At 43.6% G+C, this 15,605-nt stretch overlaps 1 protein-coding gene across 1 annotated transcript in view; it reads left to right on the top strand.

Annotated features, from left to right (window-relative positions):
• The window catches only part of NGFR (nerve growth factor receptor), a 33,163-nt gene that overhangs the window by 12,590 nt on the left and 4,968 nt on the right, over nucleotides 1-15,605 (top strand). The window contains exons 3-4 of the mRNA XM_069064386.1: nucleotides 6,325-6,684; nucleotides 14,212-14,455. Of these exons, the coding sequence (XP_068920487.1) occupies nucleotides 6,325-6,684; nucleotides 14,212-14,455 (604 nt within the window). The remainder of the gene's footprint in view (nucleotides 1-6,324; nucleotides 6,685-14,211; nucleotides 14,456-15,605) is intronic.

Consider the following 15,605-nt stretch of genomic DNA (forward strand, 5'->3'; position numbering starts at 1 on the left):
TGAGCAATGTGTTCTCTATCCTCTGAGACCCGATCATCTTGAAAGGTTGGGGGGTGGGGTAGTTCAGGTGGACCCATAGAGAACAAGCCGGTCTCCTAGCTCAGCTTCTCCCTCTCCCCCCACCTTTGAAATATGCCCACTCAGCCTCTTATTCCAGACCAGAACTAATGGGGGCCTGTTATTTATTCATGAGGCATCTCATGGGGCTTGGGGGGTAGGGGGTAGGTAGGAAGGATATTCTTTAAGCTGGTCAGAGAAGGCAAGAGATCCAAGGAGGAAGGGGGAAGCATCTGTGAAGGGTATTAGGAACATCACAGGAGATAGAGTACTGGGCTTGGGGTTAGGAAGACCTGAATTCAAATTCTGCTTTAGACATTTACTAGTTGTGTGACTCTAGTCAAGTGACTCAGTCAAGTCAACCTTTCATAGCGGCATTTTCTTCATCTACTGGCGCTAAAGACCTCCAAGGGCCCTTCTAGTTCTAAATATATGATCTTGTGATCTTGGGAGAAAAGGAAGGCTTGGTACTATAACAAGGGTTAGTTACCACTCACTCTCTATAGGAATTCCTAAGCCTGGAGCAGGGAGCAGTTTCTGAAGTCTCCATGCCCCAAATTCACATCCCTATTGCTGGGTCTATTTGAACCTGCCTTGCATATATCAGGTTCACCCAAAAGTACCCAAAGCCAGTACTTCCCTTGTTTACTACTCATGGAAGCTGGGCAGAGAGGATTTCTTCTTTCAGCGTAGCCTTTCTGCATCCTGCCATCAAGTCCAGAGTAAATTAGGAAGAGAAGGCACCTAGGGAGAGAGCTGGAGTGGTGATGTGGCTGCCACTCATTTGAAGCTAGAGTCTTTCCATCCATGCCAAGAATTCACCTTGGGCCCTGAGCCCCATCACTAACCTGGCTTAATGAGCTATTTTATTTAGAAGAAGAGATCCCAGTAGTTTTCCTTGTTCCTAAAACATTTCCCACCCAGAAACCAGTTAGCTCAAACAAACAAAAAAAAAAAACCCACTACATATTTCACACCCCCTAAAACATGTTCCCAGGAAATTCTCTGCCAATTTTCACCCCCCTGAGGCAGAAGGGAGCACCCTCCCCCTCCCCCAACCAAACACACTTATAACAGCAGTCCATCCCCCTGTCTCTATGTCTTTGATGTTCCACCTAACTCTGTTCTTCTTAAAGACCCAGTGGACTGCTTTCGCTATTATTTGAATGGACTTTCTGCTGCCTAACAATCTTTTTTTTTTTAATTTTCCAATTTATTTATTTATTTTTAGTTTTCAACATTTATTTCCACAAGATTTTGAGTTACAAATTTTCTCCCCATCTTTCCCCTACTCCTGTCCCAAGATAGCTAGCCTACTGAATACCCTTTCTCCCAATCTGTTCTCTTTTATATCCTCCCCCATTCCCCCTAACTTTCTAGTAGAGTAAGATGGATTTCTATACCCCATTGCCTGTATATCTTATTTCCCAGTTGCATGTAAAAGAAACAATTTTTTTTAACATTTGTTTTTAAAACTTTGGTTTCCAGATTCTTTCCCTTCTTCCCTCTTCACCCACCCCTACTGGGAAGACAAGCAGTTGTACATGTTTATGCAAAACATTTCCGTAGTAGTTATATTATGAAAGACTACCAATATTTCCTTCCATCCTATCCCTCCCCCCACTTATTCTATTTTGTACTTTGACCATGTCCCTTTTCAAAAGCGTTTGCTTCTAACTACAATCCCCCCAATCTGCCCTCCCTTCTATCATCCCCCCTCTTATTCCTTTTCCCCCTACTTTCCTGTAGGGTAAGATAACCAATTGAGTATATATGTTATTCCCTCCTTAAGCCAAATTCAGTGAGAGTAAGGTCGACCCATTCCCTCACCTTTCTGCTCTTCCCCTCCATTGTAACAGTTTTCTCTTACCTCTTTTATAATAGATAATTTACCCTATTCTATCTCTCCCTTTCTCCTCCCAATATACTCCTCTCTCACCTCTTAATTTTATTTTTTTGATATCATCCCTTCCTATTCAACTGATCCTGTGCCCTCTGTCTCTGTATACATGTACACACACTCACATATGTATTTATATACACATACACCCTCCTATGCATACATATATATGTATGTATACATATATATTCATTTCAACTATCCTCATATTGAGAAAAGTCTCATGAGTTACAATTATTATTTTTTCCCATGTAGGAATGTAAATAGTTCAATTAAGTTCCTTATGATTTCTTTTTCCTGTTTACCTTCTCATGCTTCTCTTGCCTTTTGTGTTTGAAAGTCAGATTTTCTGTTCAGTTTTGGTTTTTTTCATCAAAAATGTTTAAAACTCCTCTATTTCATTGCATGACCATATTTTCCCATGAAGCATTATACTCAGTTTTGCTGGGTAGGTGATTCTTGGTTTTAATCCTAGCTCCTTTGACCTCTGGAATATCATATTCCAAGCCCTTCAATCCTTTAATGTAGAAGCTGCTAGATCTTGTGTTATCCTGATTGTGTTTCCACAATACTCAAATTATTTCTTCCTGACTTCTTATAATATTTTCTCCTTGACCTAGGAACTCTGGAATTTGACTATAATATTCCTAAGAGTTTTCTTTTGGGGATCTTTTTCAAGAGGCGATTAGTGAATTCTTTCAATTTCTATTTTGCCCTCTGGGTCTAGAATATCAAGGCAATTTTCCTTAAGCATTTCTTGAAGGATGACTTCTAGGCTCTTTTTTTGATTGTGGCTTTCAGGTAGTCCAATAATTTTTAAATAATCTCTCCTGGGTCTATTTTCCAGGTCAGTGGTTTTTCCAATGAGATATTTCACATTGCTTTCTATTTTTTCATTTGTCTGGATCTGTTTTATAGTATCCTGATTTCTCATAAAGTCATTAGTTTACATTTGCTCCAATCTAATTTTGAAGGAATTAAAATTAAAACTCTTTAGTGAGTTTTTGAAATTCCTTTTCCATCTGGCCAAATTGACTTTTTAAGACATTCTTCTCCTCTTTGGCTTTTTGGGCCCCTTTTACCATTTGAGTTAGTCTATTTTTTAAGGTGTTATTTCTTCAGTCAGGCTTTTGACTCACTTTTCATTATTTTCTTGCATGATTCTCATTTCCCTTCCCAATTTTTCCTCCACTTCTCTTACTTGATTTTCAAAATCTTTCTTGAGTTCCTCCATGGCCTGGAACCAATTCATATTTTTCTTGGAAGCTTTTAATGCAGGAATTTTGACTTTGTTGTCTTCTTCTGGTTTCATGTTTTGATTCTTTTTGTCCCCCAAAAAAGATTCTATGGTCTGATTGTGCTTCCTCTGTTTGTTCATCTTGCCAGCCAATTACTTGACTTTTGAGTTCTTTGCCATGGTAGAGCTCTGCTTCCAGAGTGGAGAGAGCTCTGTTCCAAATTGTTGGGGTTTTCGCAGTTGTTGTCAGATCTGTTGTCACAGCTGTGAGGAGGGCGCCCTCTCTACAGCCACCACACTGGCACACTGGAGTTGCTCACCCCAGGACCATCACCCAAGACTGTGACCCAAATTCAAGCAGGTCAAAGCAAGAGAGATTACCCTCTGAATGGTTGCTTGGTCCCCCTACTATTTGCAGACCAGGAGCTCTGGAGGCAGCCACATGGCAGCAGTTGCAGCCGCCATGCCTCTGCCACCTCTCGCCCTGGGGGCAGGGGCCAGACTGCACTCTTCTCTCACCCAGTTCCAACAGAGTTCTCTACTGACCTTTTACTTTCTTTTTGGCATTTATGAGTTGAGAAGTCTGAAAACTGCCACAGCTGCCTGTGAATCACTCTCCTGAAGTCTGCTCTGGCTGGTCTGGGCCAGTGGCTGGGGCTGCCCTGGTTCTGGGTTTGTGTGACTCCTACAAGACTGCACTCAGCTCCCAGCTTGGTACAATAGACCCATCCTGTTGGCCTTCCAGGCTACCTTCAGCAGGAGATTTGTTTCTCTCTGTCACTTTGTGGGTTCTGTAACTCTAAAATTTGTGTAGGGCAATTTTTTTCACAGGTATTGGAGGCGGTTGGAGCAGGAACTCAGAAAGTTCCTGCTTTTACTCTGCCATCTTGGCTCCATCCCCAAGGATAATCCTAACAAATTTTGTTCCCATTTGCAAGTTGATCTCAATTCTTCTTGTTTGACATATTCAAGGATCACAAATTTAGACCTACAAGAAATCTTAGAGATCACCTAATCTATCCCTTTGATTTTACTGTTGGGGAAACTGAGACTCAGAGAGAATAAGTGACTTATGGAACATCTTATAGGTAGTAAGTAGTAGAATTGGGATTTTTAAGCTACTCTGATTCTAAAATGAGACTGGTGCCCTTTTCACCATATACACTGCCCCTCTCTCTGAAAGGACAACAATTTATGTTTTGTAAGTTCTCTTTTTTGAGGGACTTGAAGGGCTTTTAATATTTCCTACTCAGCCAATATTTCTTTCTCTACTTCCTCTCCTTCCCCTCCCACATTTCCACTATACTCTTCTCTTTTCCCCTGTCTCTGCCCCTCCTACCCCTCACCTTCTATCTTATGACCTTTAGACTATTTTTCATCTCTTCCTATCTTTGCATAGCCCTGAATTCCAAATCCCAGCTTTGCCTCTACTTTCCTCCAATGGGAGAGGGGTTCCAGATTTTTCATCTCAGAATTCTCACCCATTTCTGGCATTTAGATATTGATTTACCATCATTTAGAGTTCTTACTCCTGCAGATTATGATTTCTCAGCTTGATGGAGAATAGTGTGGTGCAGGTATTGGCTGTCACACTCTGGACAGATCACTTCTTTCATCTCAGTTTTTTATCTGCTAAGTGGAAAAAAGGGGGAGGTTTATATTATAGGATTCCTTACAAATGTCAAATTGTTATTGTTATTTTGTTGTGTAACCTTGGCCTTTCTCTCAAGTCCTCCTGACTTCAGGTCAGGTGTTCTATCTACTTTTACCATCTAGCTGCCCACCTCCCTTCATTTATGAAGGCCACATTCAGGGAGAACCAAAAGACTGTAATTTAGGACTAGGTTTAGGACTCAGCTTTAAATAATTTGATTCTACCCTATATGAATTCTTTTTCTCTGTGCCCCAGTTTCCTTACTTCACAATCACCTCCTGTTCCTGACCTAGCATCCCCCTTCCCAATCCAAACCCACAGGGTTAGGTGGAGTTAGATGGTGATAAGTAGAATAGCTTTCAGAGTTGAGAGCATCAGACGTTTGGGTTAGGGACATGGTTGGAAGGTCTTGCCTGTGATCTAATTAACCCTAGTCTCTCCTTCTATAAGATCAAGTCTCCTCTTTGTTTCTTAGGACCCTCTTTCAGTGCTAAACCAAATGTTTTTGCCCTTTAAACCTTATGCTCCTCCCCATTCCCCACCCCCTCCTGCTTTCCCAAGTTCCTGAAGAAGAGAAAAAAGGGAGTGGAAAGCAGAGAAGGATCAATAGATTGAAGAATCTGTAGCCCAGGTGGTGCCCATAGCATCTGGACCAGGCCTTGGAGAAAGTAGAGTGGGAACTCCAAAGAGATTAATTTATAATCTTACCTAAAGCAGAAGCACTAGTCCAGGCAAGGGTATTCCAGGACCTGATGTGCAGCAATCATTTCTGTACCTTAGCTAGGCACTTTGCCCCTGCACCCTTGTGGCTGGGGGCTTTTCACCTGAGAGTGAGGTTTTCAGGCCTTTTGGATCCAGGGGAAGTAAATTCATAAGTCCTACCCTACTATGGGAATAGCTCAGTGGTTGGAGGTGGAAGAGGGTGAAAGGGAGGGGAAAAAGGAAAGCTCAGTGTCCAAGGATTGAGAGGAAGATGTTACTGTTTGGGGCCTCAGGGAGGGCTCAATGTTTTAGAATTGTGGGGGCTCAATGTTTAGGGATTATGAAGTAGAAAGACTCTGGGGGTTATGGAGGGTCACTTGTTTGGGGAAGGGGGAGATAAGTCAATGTTTAGGAGTTAGAGGGAAGACCCCAGTGTCTAGGGATTGATTGGGAGGGCCAGTTGGTGTCTGGGAACTGGGGAGGAGAGAGCCCAGTGTCTGGGATCTGGGAGGAAGAGCTGAATGACTGGCAATTGGGGTGTGTGTGTGTGTGTGTGTGTGTGTAGGGGGATCAGAGTGGGAAGAAAATGAAATGTTAATGTTAGAAGGCTTTTGCAATCCTTAAATTCTGGCCTGACCTTGGATGAGAGCACAGTGCCTACATGGGATGGAGGTCTGCTGTCTGTAAAAAAAGCTATCCCATAAACCCAAGAGCATGAGAAGCTTAAATGTTGGTGAGGGCAAGGTCTGACACTATTCCCTTTCTAACCCACAGGTGTGACTTTCTCAGACACAGTCAGTGCCACGGAAGCCTGCAAGCCATGCACCAAATGTGTGGGGCTGCACAGTATGTCGGCGCCTTGCGTGGAGGCGGATGATGCTGTGTGCCGCTGTGTCTATGGGTACTACCAGGACGAAGAGTCGGGGCTCTGCAAACCTTGCAGTGTGTGCGAGCCAGGTTCTGGGCTTGTCTTCTCCTGCCTAGATAAGCAGAACACTGTCTGTGAGGTGTGTCCTGAGGGTACCTACTCAGATGAGGCCAACCACGTGGACCCCTGCCTGCCCTGCACTGCCTGCGAGGAGACAGAACGAGAGACCCGGGAATGTACCCGGTGGTCAGACAGGGAGTGTGAGGGTGAGCAGGGAATGGGGAAGGAGGATAGGGACCAGGATGGATCCTGGCAAGCCTGTGGGTAGGGGCAAAGATGGGCATGAGGAATGGAGGCTGGCAAAGAAGTGGGCACAGAGAGGGCCAAAAAGAGCCACTTGGAAGGGATCGGCAAAAGACTAGAATGGAAGGAATAAGACTCAATTGGGGAAGGGTGAATGTTGGCCCAGTTTTCTGAAAAAGGGAAGAAAATAATTTACAAGTGAGTTTGATTCAATTTCTCAGAAAATTTTAGGTTTTTTTTTGTTAAAGCCTTTTGTTTTAAACTCATTCACTCATTCATTTGTTTGTTTGTTCATGTATTTATTTATTTGTTTTGGGTCTTTGTATTTTCATTCCCCAGCATAGTGCCTGGCATATAGGGATAGAGACTTTAACCTGTGACTTAGTTGTATAGGGAATACTTGGATGAAAAAACTCCCTCCATTAATGTAGGCTGGCACCTTCTCTGCAATTTAGAGCTTTAGAGAGATGCCTTGGGCATTGAGAGGTTAAGTGACTTGTCCAGAGTTATGCAGCCAGGACGGATCTGAGAAGGTCTTGAACTCAGGTGTTTCTGACTCCAGGCAGTGGTACACTGTACCACCTAGCTTCCTCTAGATGCCATATTCAATACCTAGGGTTCTGAGCATTTTCTACTATCATCCAGTGCTATGGATGGTCATTATTACTATATAGTGTTCAGTTTCACTTTATCGTTCTTTCCATTTCCATTGTTGTAGCTATTGGGAACGTTGTTTTCCTGATTCTGCTTATTCCATTCTTCATCAGTTCATATAAGTGTTTCTAAGTTTCTCTGAATTCTTCATGTTCATTGTTTCTTCCCATGCAGTAATATTTTACTGTATTTCTATAGAACATATTGTTAAAGATATATGGGTTAGTGAATGTTTATAAAAGGAAATAGTAATCATAAAGAACAGATCATTTCTTTTTAAAATATTTTGATTTTTTTCCAATTACATGTAAAAACAATTTTTAACATTAAAAAAAATTTTTTTGAGTTCCAAATTCTCTCCCTCTCTCTCCCTTCATCAAGAATGCAAGTAATTTGATATAGGTTGTATATGTGCAGTCATGCAAAACATAGGTCATTTCTTTTCTAACCGAATTCTTTTTTAGGGAGGGATGCTAAACTGATATGTTAGGGGACTAGATTTTTGTCTAAGCACTTGAGAAAGTCCCTTCTGCTATTCTTGCAGAAAAGATAGAGCGACATAGTTCAGATGATAGTGCTTTTAAGTGGGTTTGAAACTGTCTGGCTGGAACTAAAGAGGCATGGCTAATGTGCCCATGTCAATATGGCAGGAGGTCTTCAGTGGAATGTTCCAGGAGATCGGGGCTTGACCTTTGCTATATAATACTTTTGTCAGTGATCTGAAAGAAGGAAAATTTGCTTACCAGATTTGCAAATGACAAACTGGGAAGACTATAAAGAAAGGAAAGAAAGAAGTAGTTATTGTCATTCAGTTGCATCCAATTCTTTGTGACTCCATTTGGAGTTTTCTTGGCAAAGATACTGGAGCGGTCTGCCATTTTCTTCTCCAGCTTATTTTACAGATGAAGAAACTGAAGCAAACAGGGTTAAGTGACTTGCCCAAACAGGTTAAGTGACTAGTCAATGTCTGAGGCCAGCTCTGAACTCATGAAGATGAGTCTTTGTGACTCCAAGCCCAGAACTTTATCCACCTCACCATCTAACTTCCAGGAACTGTACTAAACACTTTACATGTGATCTCATTTGATCTTCATAATAATCCTAGAAAGTAGATGTTGTTATTATTTCCATTTTCTAGTTGTGGAAGCTGAGATATGGTAGGCAGAAGTTAAATGGCATGCCCAGGGTTATATAGCTAATAAGTGTCAGACTGGGGCTTTTACCTCAGGTCTTCCTGACTCCAGGGCCAGTGCTCCATCCATGGCACTATCTAGGCTACCTCTGATAACACCAATAATGGTTCTAAAAAGACCTAGGTAGGCTGGGATGTTGGGTGGAATCAAAAGAGATGGAATTTCATAGAGATCAATGTAAAGTCTTAGATGTGGATTAAAAAATCAACTTCACAAAATCAGTCTGAAAAAGATCTGAGGGTCTCAGAAGATTGAAAACTTAGTATGAAGTCAACAGTGTACTATGGGGACCAACAAATCTAATGAAGTCTTAGGTTGCCTAAGAGGAACGTAATATCCAGGACTAAGGAAGGGACAATTTCTTGAGATTCTGCTCTGGTTGGACATATCTGTTATATAGTGTTACCTTGTAGGAACTACCTTTAGGAAGGACAATGATAAGTTAGTGATCTTGCAGAGGAAGGCAAGTAGAATGTCAAAAGGTTTTTTGGCCCATGATCAGTTGCAGGAAACGGGGTTACTTAGCCTGAAGAAGGGAAAACTTAGAAGAGACATGAGGGCTATTTTCAAGTATTTGAAAGGTTGCTACATGGAAAGAGGAATAGACTTGTTCATCATGGCCTCATCTGAGAGCTTCTCTTCAGAATTAGAAGCAATGAGTGGAAGATGAAAAGAGGAAAATCTAGACTTGCTGTCTACAAAATCATCCTAGTTATGAGAATGATGCCCAAGTGGAAGGAGTTGCCTTAGGACCTAGTGAGATCCCCATTAAAAGTCATCCAAGATTTACACAAATGAAGTCTGACTACTAGTCAGGAATTTATTCTGCTTTTACTCTGTCATCTTGGCTCCACCCCGGGAATTTATGCTGTAGAGATAATTTTTGTTCAATTATTAGTTGGACTAGATGGCCTCTGAGTCTCCTTCTGATTCTGGTGTTCTAGGGGTGCTGGGTATGGTGAGGAAGAACCATGGACTAGGTGCCATTAATTAACTGTGTGACCTTAGTCAAGTCACTTTTCTTTGTGACTCTTTTTTTTTTCCAGTGAAATGAAAGGGTTAGAAAAGAGGATATTGAAATGGAGTCTTTAGAGAGACTAAGTCTAGGAATAGAGTGTATACTGAGAACAATAGGAAAATACATCACTTATGGGGGGTAAGGGGAAAAGAATTTTTTCCCCACACACCTACTATGGGCCAGCACTGTTTAGCATTATAGTATTACAATATTTCATTTGACACAACAATAGGTGCTATGATTACCCAATTTTATAGGAAACTGAGATTAAGTGTTTTGCCCAGGATCACACAAGTAAGCATCTGAGGTTAAATTTGAATTCAGGTCTTCCTGATTTCAAGACCAGCCCTCTATCTACTGCAACGCCTAGTTGCCTCTCCATACCACTTTAAAGTTTGCTAAGCACTTGCCTCACAAAACCCTATGAGCTAATTAGTGTAAGAGTCATTACCCCAATTTTACAGATGAGGATACTAAGGCTGAGAGAGGTTAAGTGACTTGCCCAGGGTCACAGAGCTAATGAATGTCTGAGCAGGATTTGAACTCAGGTCTCCCGAATCCAAGTCATGGTTCTTTCAACTATGCAAGGACAGGGAATGGAGAACAAGAGGTGAGCAGAGGTTTTTCATAGACTCATAAGATATGAATAACTGAGCAAGGATCCCTTTACAGAGAAGAGAATTGGGATCTAGAGAGAGTGGGTAATTTGTTGAACACAGTTACTCAGCGGTGGAGCCAATCCTAGCACAGACCTCTAGCTTCTGAGAACTGTGCTTCCCTTGCTATACCTGAGAAGAAGGGAAAGGAGCAGATATAGCTGTGGACAACAGGGGTCATGGGGCATGAGCATGTTTAGGGAACATAGGTCTTGAAGAAGCTTTGCTCAAGGAATTCAGAAACATGGTGTTTGCCTGGATAGAACTGTCAAGGTGTCAGTTTGTGAATGGGGGTAGTTTGGGAGGAGTGGTTGGTAAGCATGGGGTGCGTGTGTGTGTGTGTGTGTGTGTGAAGGTAGGCAGCAGGAATTTCTCCAGGGAAATGATGGTGTTAATTCTCTACAAGAGTGTTGGAGACATGAGGACCAAGAAGAAAGGAGAAGAATTCTAAAGGAAATTCAAAGTTATTTTTGGTCCTTGGTTTATTATTTCTGTTCCTAGAAATATGGTGGGTTCATGGGGTGAGGGGGACAGTTCCAACCTGAGAACCAGTGAAAAAGTCCCATATCAGGAAGGGAACTGGCAAGTGAGAGCTGTTGCTTTCTCAGGGACAGAGTCCTAACCTCAAGTTAATAACTTGGAAGGGGGTTTCAAGGGGATTACTATCAGCAGAAAGGGGTTTCTATTGGTAATGTTACAAAGGGTTAGATTTCACCTATTCCTAGGTGATCCTTAGCGCTAAGCGCTCACTGTGAGCAGAGTTTTGTCCTAGGCAATGGGAAAGAGGAAATTTAGACCCACCTTTAGGGGGCTTCCAGTCTGACCAAGAACCTATGTGGTTCCTACTCTCAAGAAGCTCTAAGACAGGGGCGGTCAGGTAGCACAGCGAGTAAGAGCACCGGCTCCAGTGTTGAGAAGACCTGGAGATCGAATCCCGGGCTCAGACACTTAGCACCCACCCAGAAACACCTGGCCGTGTAACCTTGAGCAAGTTACTTAACCCCAATTGCTTAGGGGCAGCCAGGTGGCTCAGCGAGTAAGAGCACTGGCTCCAGTGTCAGGATGACCTGGATCAAATAATAACTGGCGTGTAACCTTGAGCAAGTTACACGACAGAGATTATTTGTTGGAGTGATAAATAAACAAAGCTCCAAGACTGTTCCTCACCAGCCCTAAGATCTCTCTGAAGCAAGGCAACCATGGAGAAGTAGGTGGGAATGGTTTCTTTTTTTCCTCCATCTGGGTTCAAACCAGGGAGTGTGTGTATTACTTGCATGTTTGTATATAGGTGCCTCTGTGTGTGTGACTTCCTCTGAAGAATGGGTGCTGTGCCTTGGTAGGTAGAAGGAAAAAAAATAAAAGCCTGGAAACTCATTGCTTCCAGGCAGAGCAAGGAAGGGAAGAATTTCCCTACCTGAGAATCTCTTCTTGGACAAGTTGGGACAGCCCAGGTTTGGGAAAAGGCCAGATAAAAGCTTAGAAGCTGAGGAAGGAGATGCTTGGAGGAGCCGGTGGATAGTTTGCCACTGGGGGACATTTGTAAACATCTCACTAGCTTCCCCCAGTCTAGTTGCTTCCAAACTTCTTCATCCCCAGAACATCAAAGCATTAACAGCTTGCATAGACTTATAGAGTTCTGGTAAATGGAATTAGGCTCTTAATTTGATTGTCCTACACCCCTATGATAACATACTTTCCTGGATATATGTATAAAATGCTAATAAGGTGACTTACCCTCCAGCATGGAATGACACCTTCCCACCTGGGCTAACCACCAGATTAAGTTTAAAATGAAAAGTAGGGGGTGGGGGAGATGCAAAATTAGGTCTGTTTGTCTATCATCCCAAGCTAATCCCTCTGTCCTTGCCACCTAGAGCCAGTTTCTAGCCTGGAAACAGCTATCCAGACAGGCCAAGGGTTTGGCAGGTTGGGGTGCTAGGGGATGTGGCCACATCTGGATCTGATTTCCCATCCACCCCCTCACATTCCCCCCCCCCAAAAAAAAATTAGAGGAAATTAGGAATATGGAGGGGAAAAGGGTTGGGGGTGGGGATAAAACCCATTGTTGGCTCTTGACCCAAATTCCATACAGATTCTGGCCCTAGAAAGCCGCTGTCCTGTTCCCTTCCTCCTATACCCTGGACCTCCCTGGTAATTACCATAATGACCTGACTAACCACTTCTTCCCTTGTAAACTAACCTACCCTGTTGATATCCAGTCTCTTCAGTCTGACTAGGTATGTTTGCTACAGTCTGAGAAGAGGGAATGATAAAATCTGAAGAACAGTGTTAGGGAGGGAAGAGGGAGAGGTTACAGAGATATCCACTGTAGTATAGACAGTGGTTCTGGAGACCCACAAAGGAAAGCAGTTTACCCCAAAAGTCATACAGCATGGTCATGGCAAGAGTTCAGGATGTTCTGTCTTCTCTGATGCTGTCAGATGACTAGGCTGGTGTCTCACCCCAGGGGTGAGATGGTTGGGTTGCAGCAGATGGTATATACCCCTCCCCACCACCTCTCCCAATCAGATGGACTCCAGATACATATCTGGAAGACACATCCCTCAGCAGGGACTGAAATATAGAAGTGACTTTATCTGCAAGTCAAGGAAATACAGGAAGGCAAATAAATAGATTACTCCTGCTTGGGTGGGTGAACCAGGGGATATTTTGGAGTGGGAAGAGTGGGAAGGAAGAGGTCCCTGCCTGGTAGATGTAGCCTATAAGACATCCTGTCTCTTCTCTCCCCTCAGTCATCCCTGACTTGGGTGAGGATAGGCATTCCATGCTCAGACAGCTACTCCAGGGCATCTAGGGGCTACAATAGCTGGTACTTGGTACCCCCTAGCTGGGTGGTAAAATGGAAAATCCCACCCACTTCTGCCAGGAGATGCCTGATCTAGCAGGGAAGCTGCGGTGCTCAGCTGGCATAAGCAGAGGGTCAAAGTATCCATCCCTTCCTTTTTCCTACCAGTGGGCATTGTTTGCTTTCTTGGCTCAGCAACCTACAAACTCCCTTCATTTACCAGGGTGTGGGTGTTGCTCCTTCCTCATAAAGGGTTAAGTCTGCCCTATGGCTTTTCTTTGGGTGGCAAGACCAGACACATTGTGGGGCCGGGGCCAGGTAGGGCCCTTGCCAGTTCAGAAACAGATGTTAAGTTTTGCCTAGTCACAGGCCAAGGAGAGGGAGCCAGCAGAGCCCTTCAATTCCCAAGGAGTCTTGGTGGCATGGGGAGGAGAAAGGAATATGCATTGAGTGACAGGGAGTGGGATAGGACAGGAACAGAAGGCAGCTCCTTGGGGAAGCTGCATATCTCCTCCATCTAAACTTGAGAAAGTATCTCCTGTTCTTCAGGGTACAGCTTGCTGAGGACAACTCATTTCCCAGAATCCCAAGGCACTGAGGTTTAGTGGTGGGATGGAGGATTCTGAATTTAGGCCATTGCTGTTGTCCATTTCCTGTGTATGTTCTTGGCCCTGACTCTTCTCTCCTGGCATCTGTACACACACATCCACAACATACCTATTTATAAACAATGAAAATAATAATTGGTGCCATGTACATATAGCTTTCCATTTTGCAAAGGTCTTTACATATATTATTTTATTTGATCCCCAGAATAACCTGTTAGTAGGCACTAACACCCTTAGGTTCAGTGATTTTCTTAAGGTCACACTGCTAGTAAATATCACAGTCTGGTCTCCCAGGTCAATGTAAAGTTCAGCACTCCTGCTAGCCAGGACACCTTTCTCCACTACCCTTTCCACTCCTATCACCTTGTGCCTCTAAAATGTGCAATGGGGGAGTCTTAAGGTGAGAGCGGCCTCAAAGTTGGGCTGGAGCCTTAGGGAAAAGGAAAGTGTAAGAGAAGAACTCTGGGGGGGGGGGGTAAGGCAGTGGAGGGAGGGATTGCGAAATAAGGGTGGGGAGGATTTACCAACCTCCTATGTTTTGTAATCCTTGGGCAGAGATCCCAGCCCGATGGACAACCCGGACCACACCTTTGCTGGGCTTTGACAGCCCACCCCCAAGCACCCATGAGCCCCCAGAGCCTGAGACAGAGGCCAGCACAGTGGCTGACATGGTTACTACTGTGATGGGCAGCTCCCAACCCGTAGTGACCCGAGGTACCACTGACAATCTCATCCCTGTCTACTGCTCCATCCTGGCCGCGGTGGTTGTGGGTCTGCTGGCCTACATTGTCTTCAAGAGGTAAGAGAGTTTGAAGCCTTTCAGTTCAGATATTTGGCCTTTAGCTTTGGTCTTAGATTTTTCCACTTTTAGGGAAAGGGAATGCCTCTGGATCAATGTAATTTGGTCTCTTGACCATTGACCCAGAATCACAAAATCACAAGATATTCGGTTACAATGGAACCATACAACAAAGGATGTCAGAACTAGGAGGGACCTTGGAACAAAATCTCAGAACTGGAAATGACCTTCAAATGCCAGAGTTGAGAGGGATCTTAAAGATTATAGAGTCCATTTTACAGAGGAGGAAACTGAGACTCAGGGAGAAAAATAACTTGCCCAAAGTCACACACTTCTTTCCTCTTAATTATGGACTAAACTCCTATTCCCTAGTTATTTGGGGGTTGGAGTGTTAAATCTTTGAGTTGGAAAGGGTCTTAAAAGACAAAATGTCTTTAAAATGTCCAGCCTATACCTGAGCAGCGATCTACCATATAACATGTCCGACAAATAGTTATCCAGTCTATTCTTCCTGTAGCAGCCCAGTCCATTTTTGAACAGTCATAATTGTGAGAATATTTGACCTTTGATTCTGGATGTTGGGTCTTTGGCTCATGACATGAACTCTACAATGCACATATCTTTTCACTTCAGCTGAGAACCAGACTCAATTTTCCCATCTGTTTCCCAGTCTCTGGATATGGTAGAAGAAAGTGAATTTATGTGGGCAGAGAGCTGGAAAGAATTCAGAATATCCTTCCTCCCTTCTTCCTTCCCTCTTTCCCTCCCTTCTTCCTTCCATCTCTTACACCCTCCTTTCTTCTTCCCTTTCTCCCTCCTTCCATTTCTCCCTCCTCTCCTTCCTTCTTCCTTTTCTCCCTCCCTCTTCCCTCTCTCCCATGTTTCCTTCCTTCCTCCCTCCCTCCCTCTGTTCCTCCCTCCCTCCCTCCCTTCCTTCCTTCCTTCCTTCCTTCCTTCCTTCCTTCCTTCCTTCCTTCCTTCCTTCCTTCCTTCCTTCCTCTTTCCCTCCCTTCTTCCTTCCATCTCTTACACCCTCCTTTCTTCTTCCCTTTCTCCCTCCTTCCATTTCTCCCTCCTCTCCTTCCTTCTTCCTTTTCTCCCTCCCTCTTCCCTCTCTCCCATGTTTCCTTCCTTCCTCCCTCCCTCCCTC

Source organism: Petaurus breviceps, unplaced genomic scaffold (genome assembly GCF_028583685.1).
Source record: "Petaurus breviceps papuanus isolate PSGF00001 unplaced genomic scaffold, PetGlider_PUasm1.0 90630, whole genome shotgun sequence".
Lineage (NCBI taxonomy): Eukaryota > Metazoa > Chordata > Mammalia > Diprotodontia > Petauridae > Petaurus > Petaurus breviceps.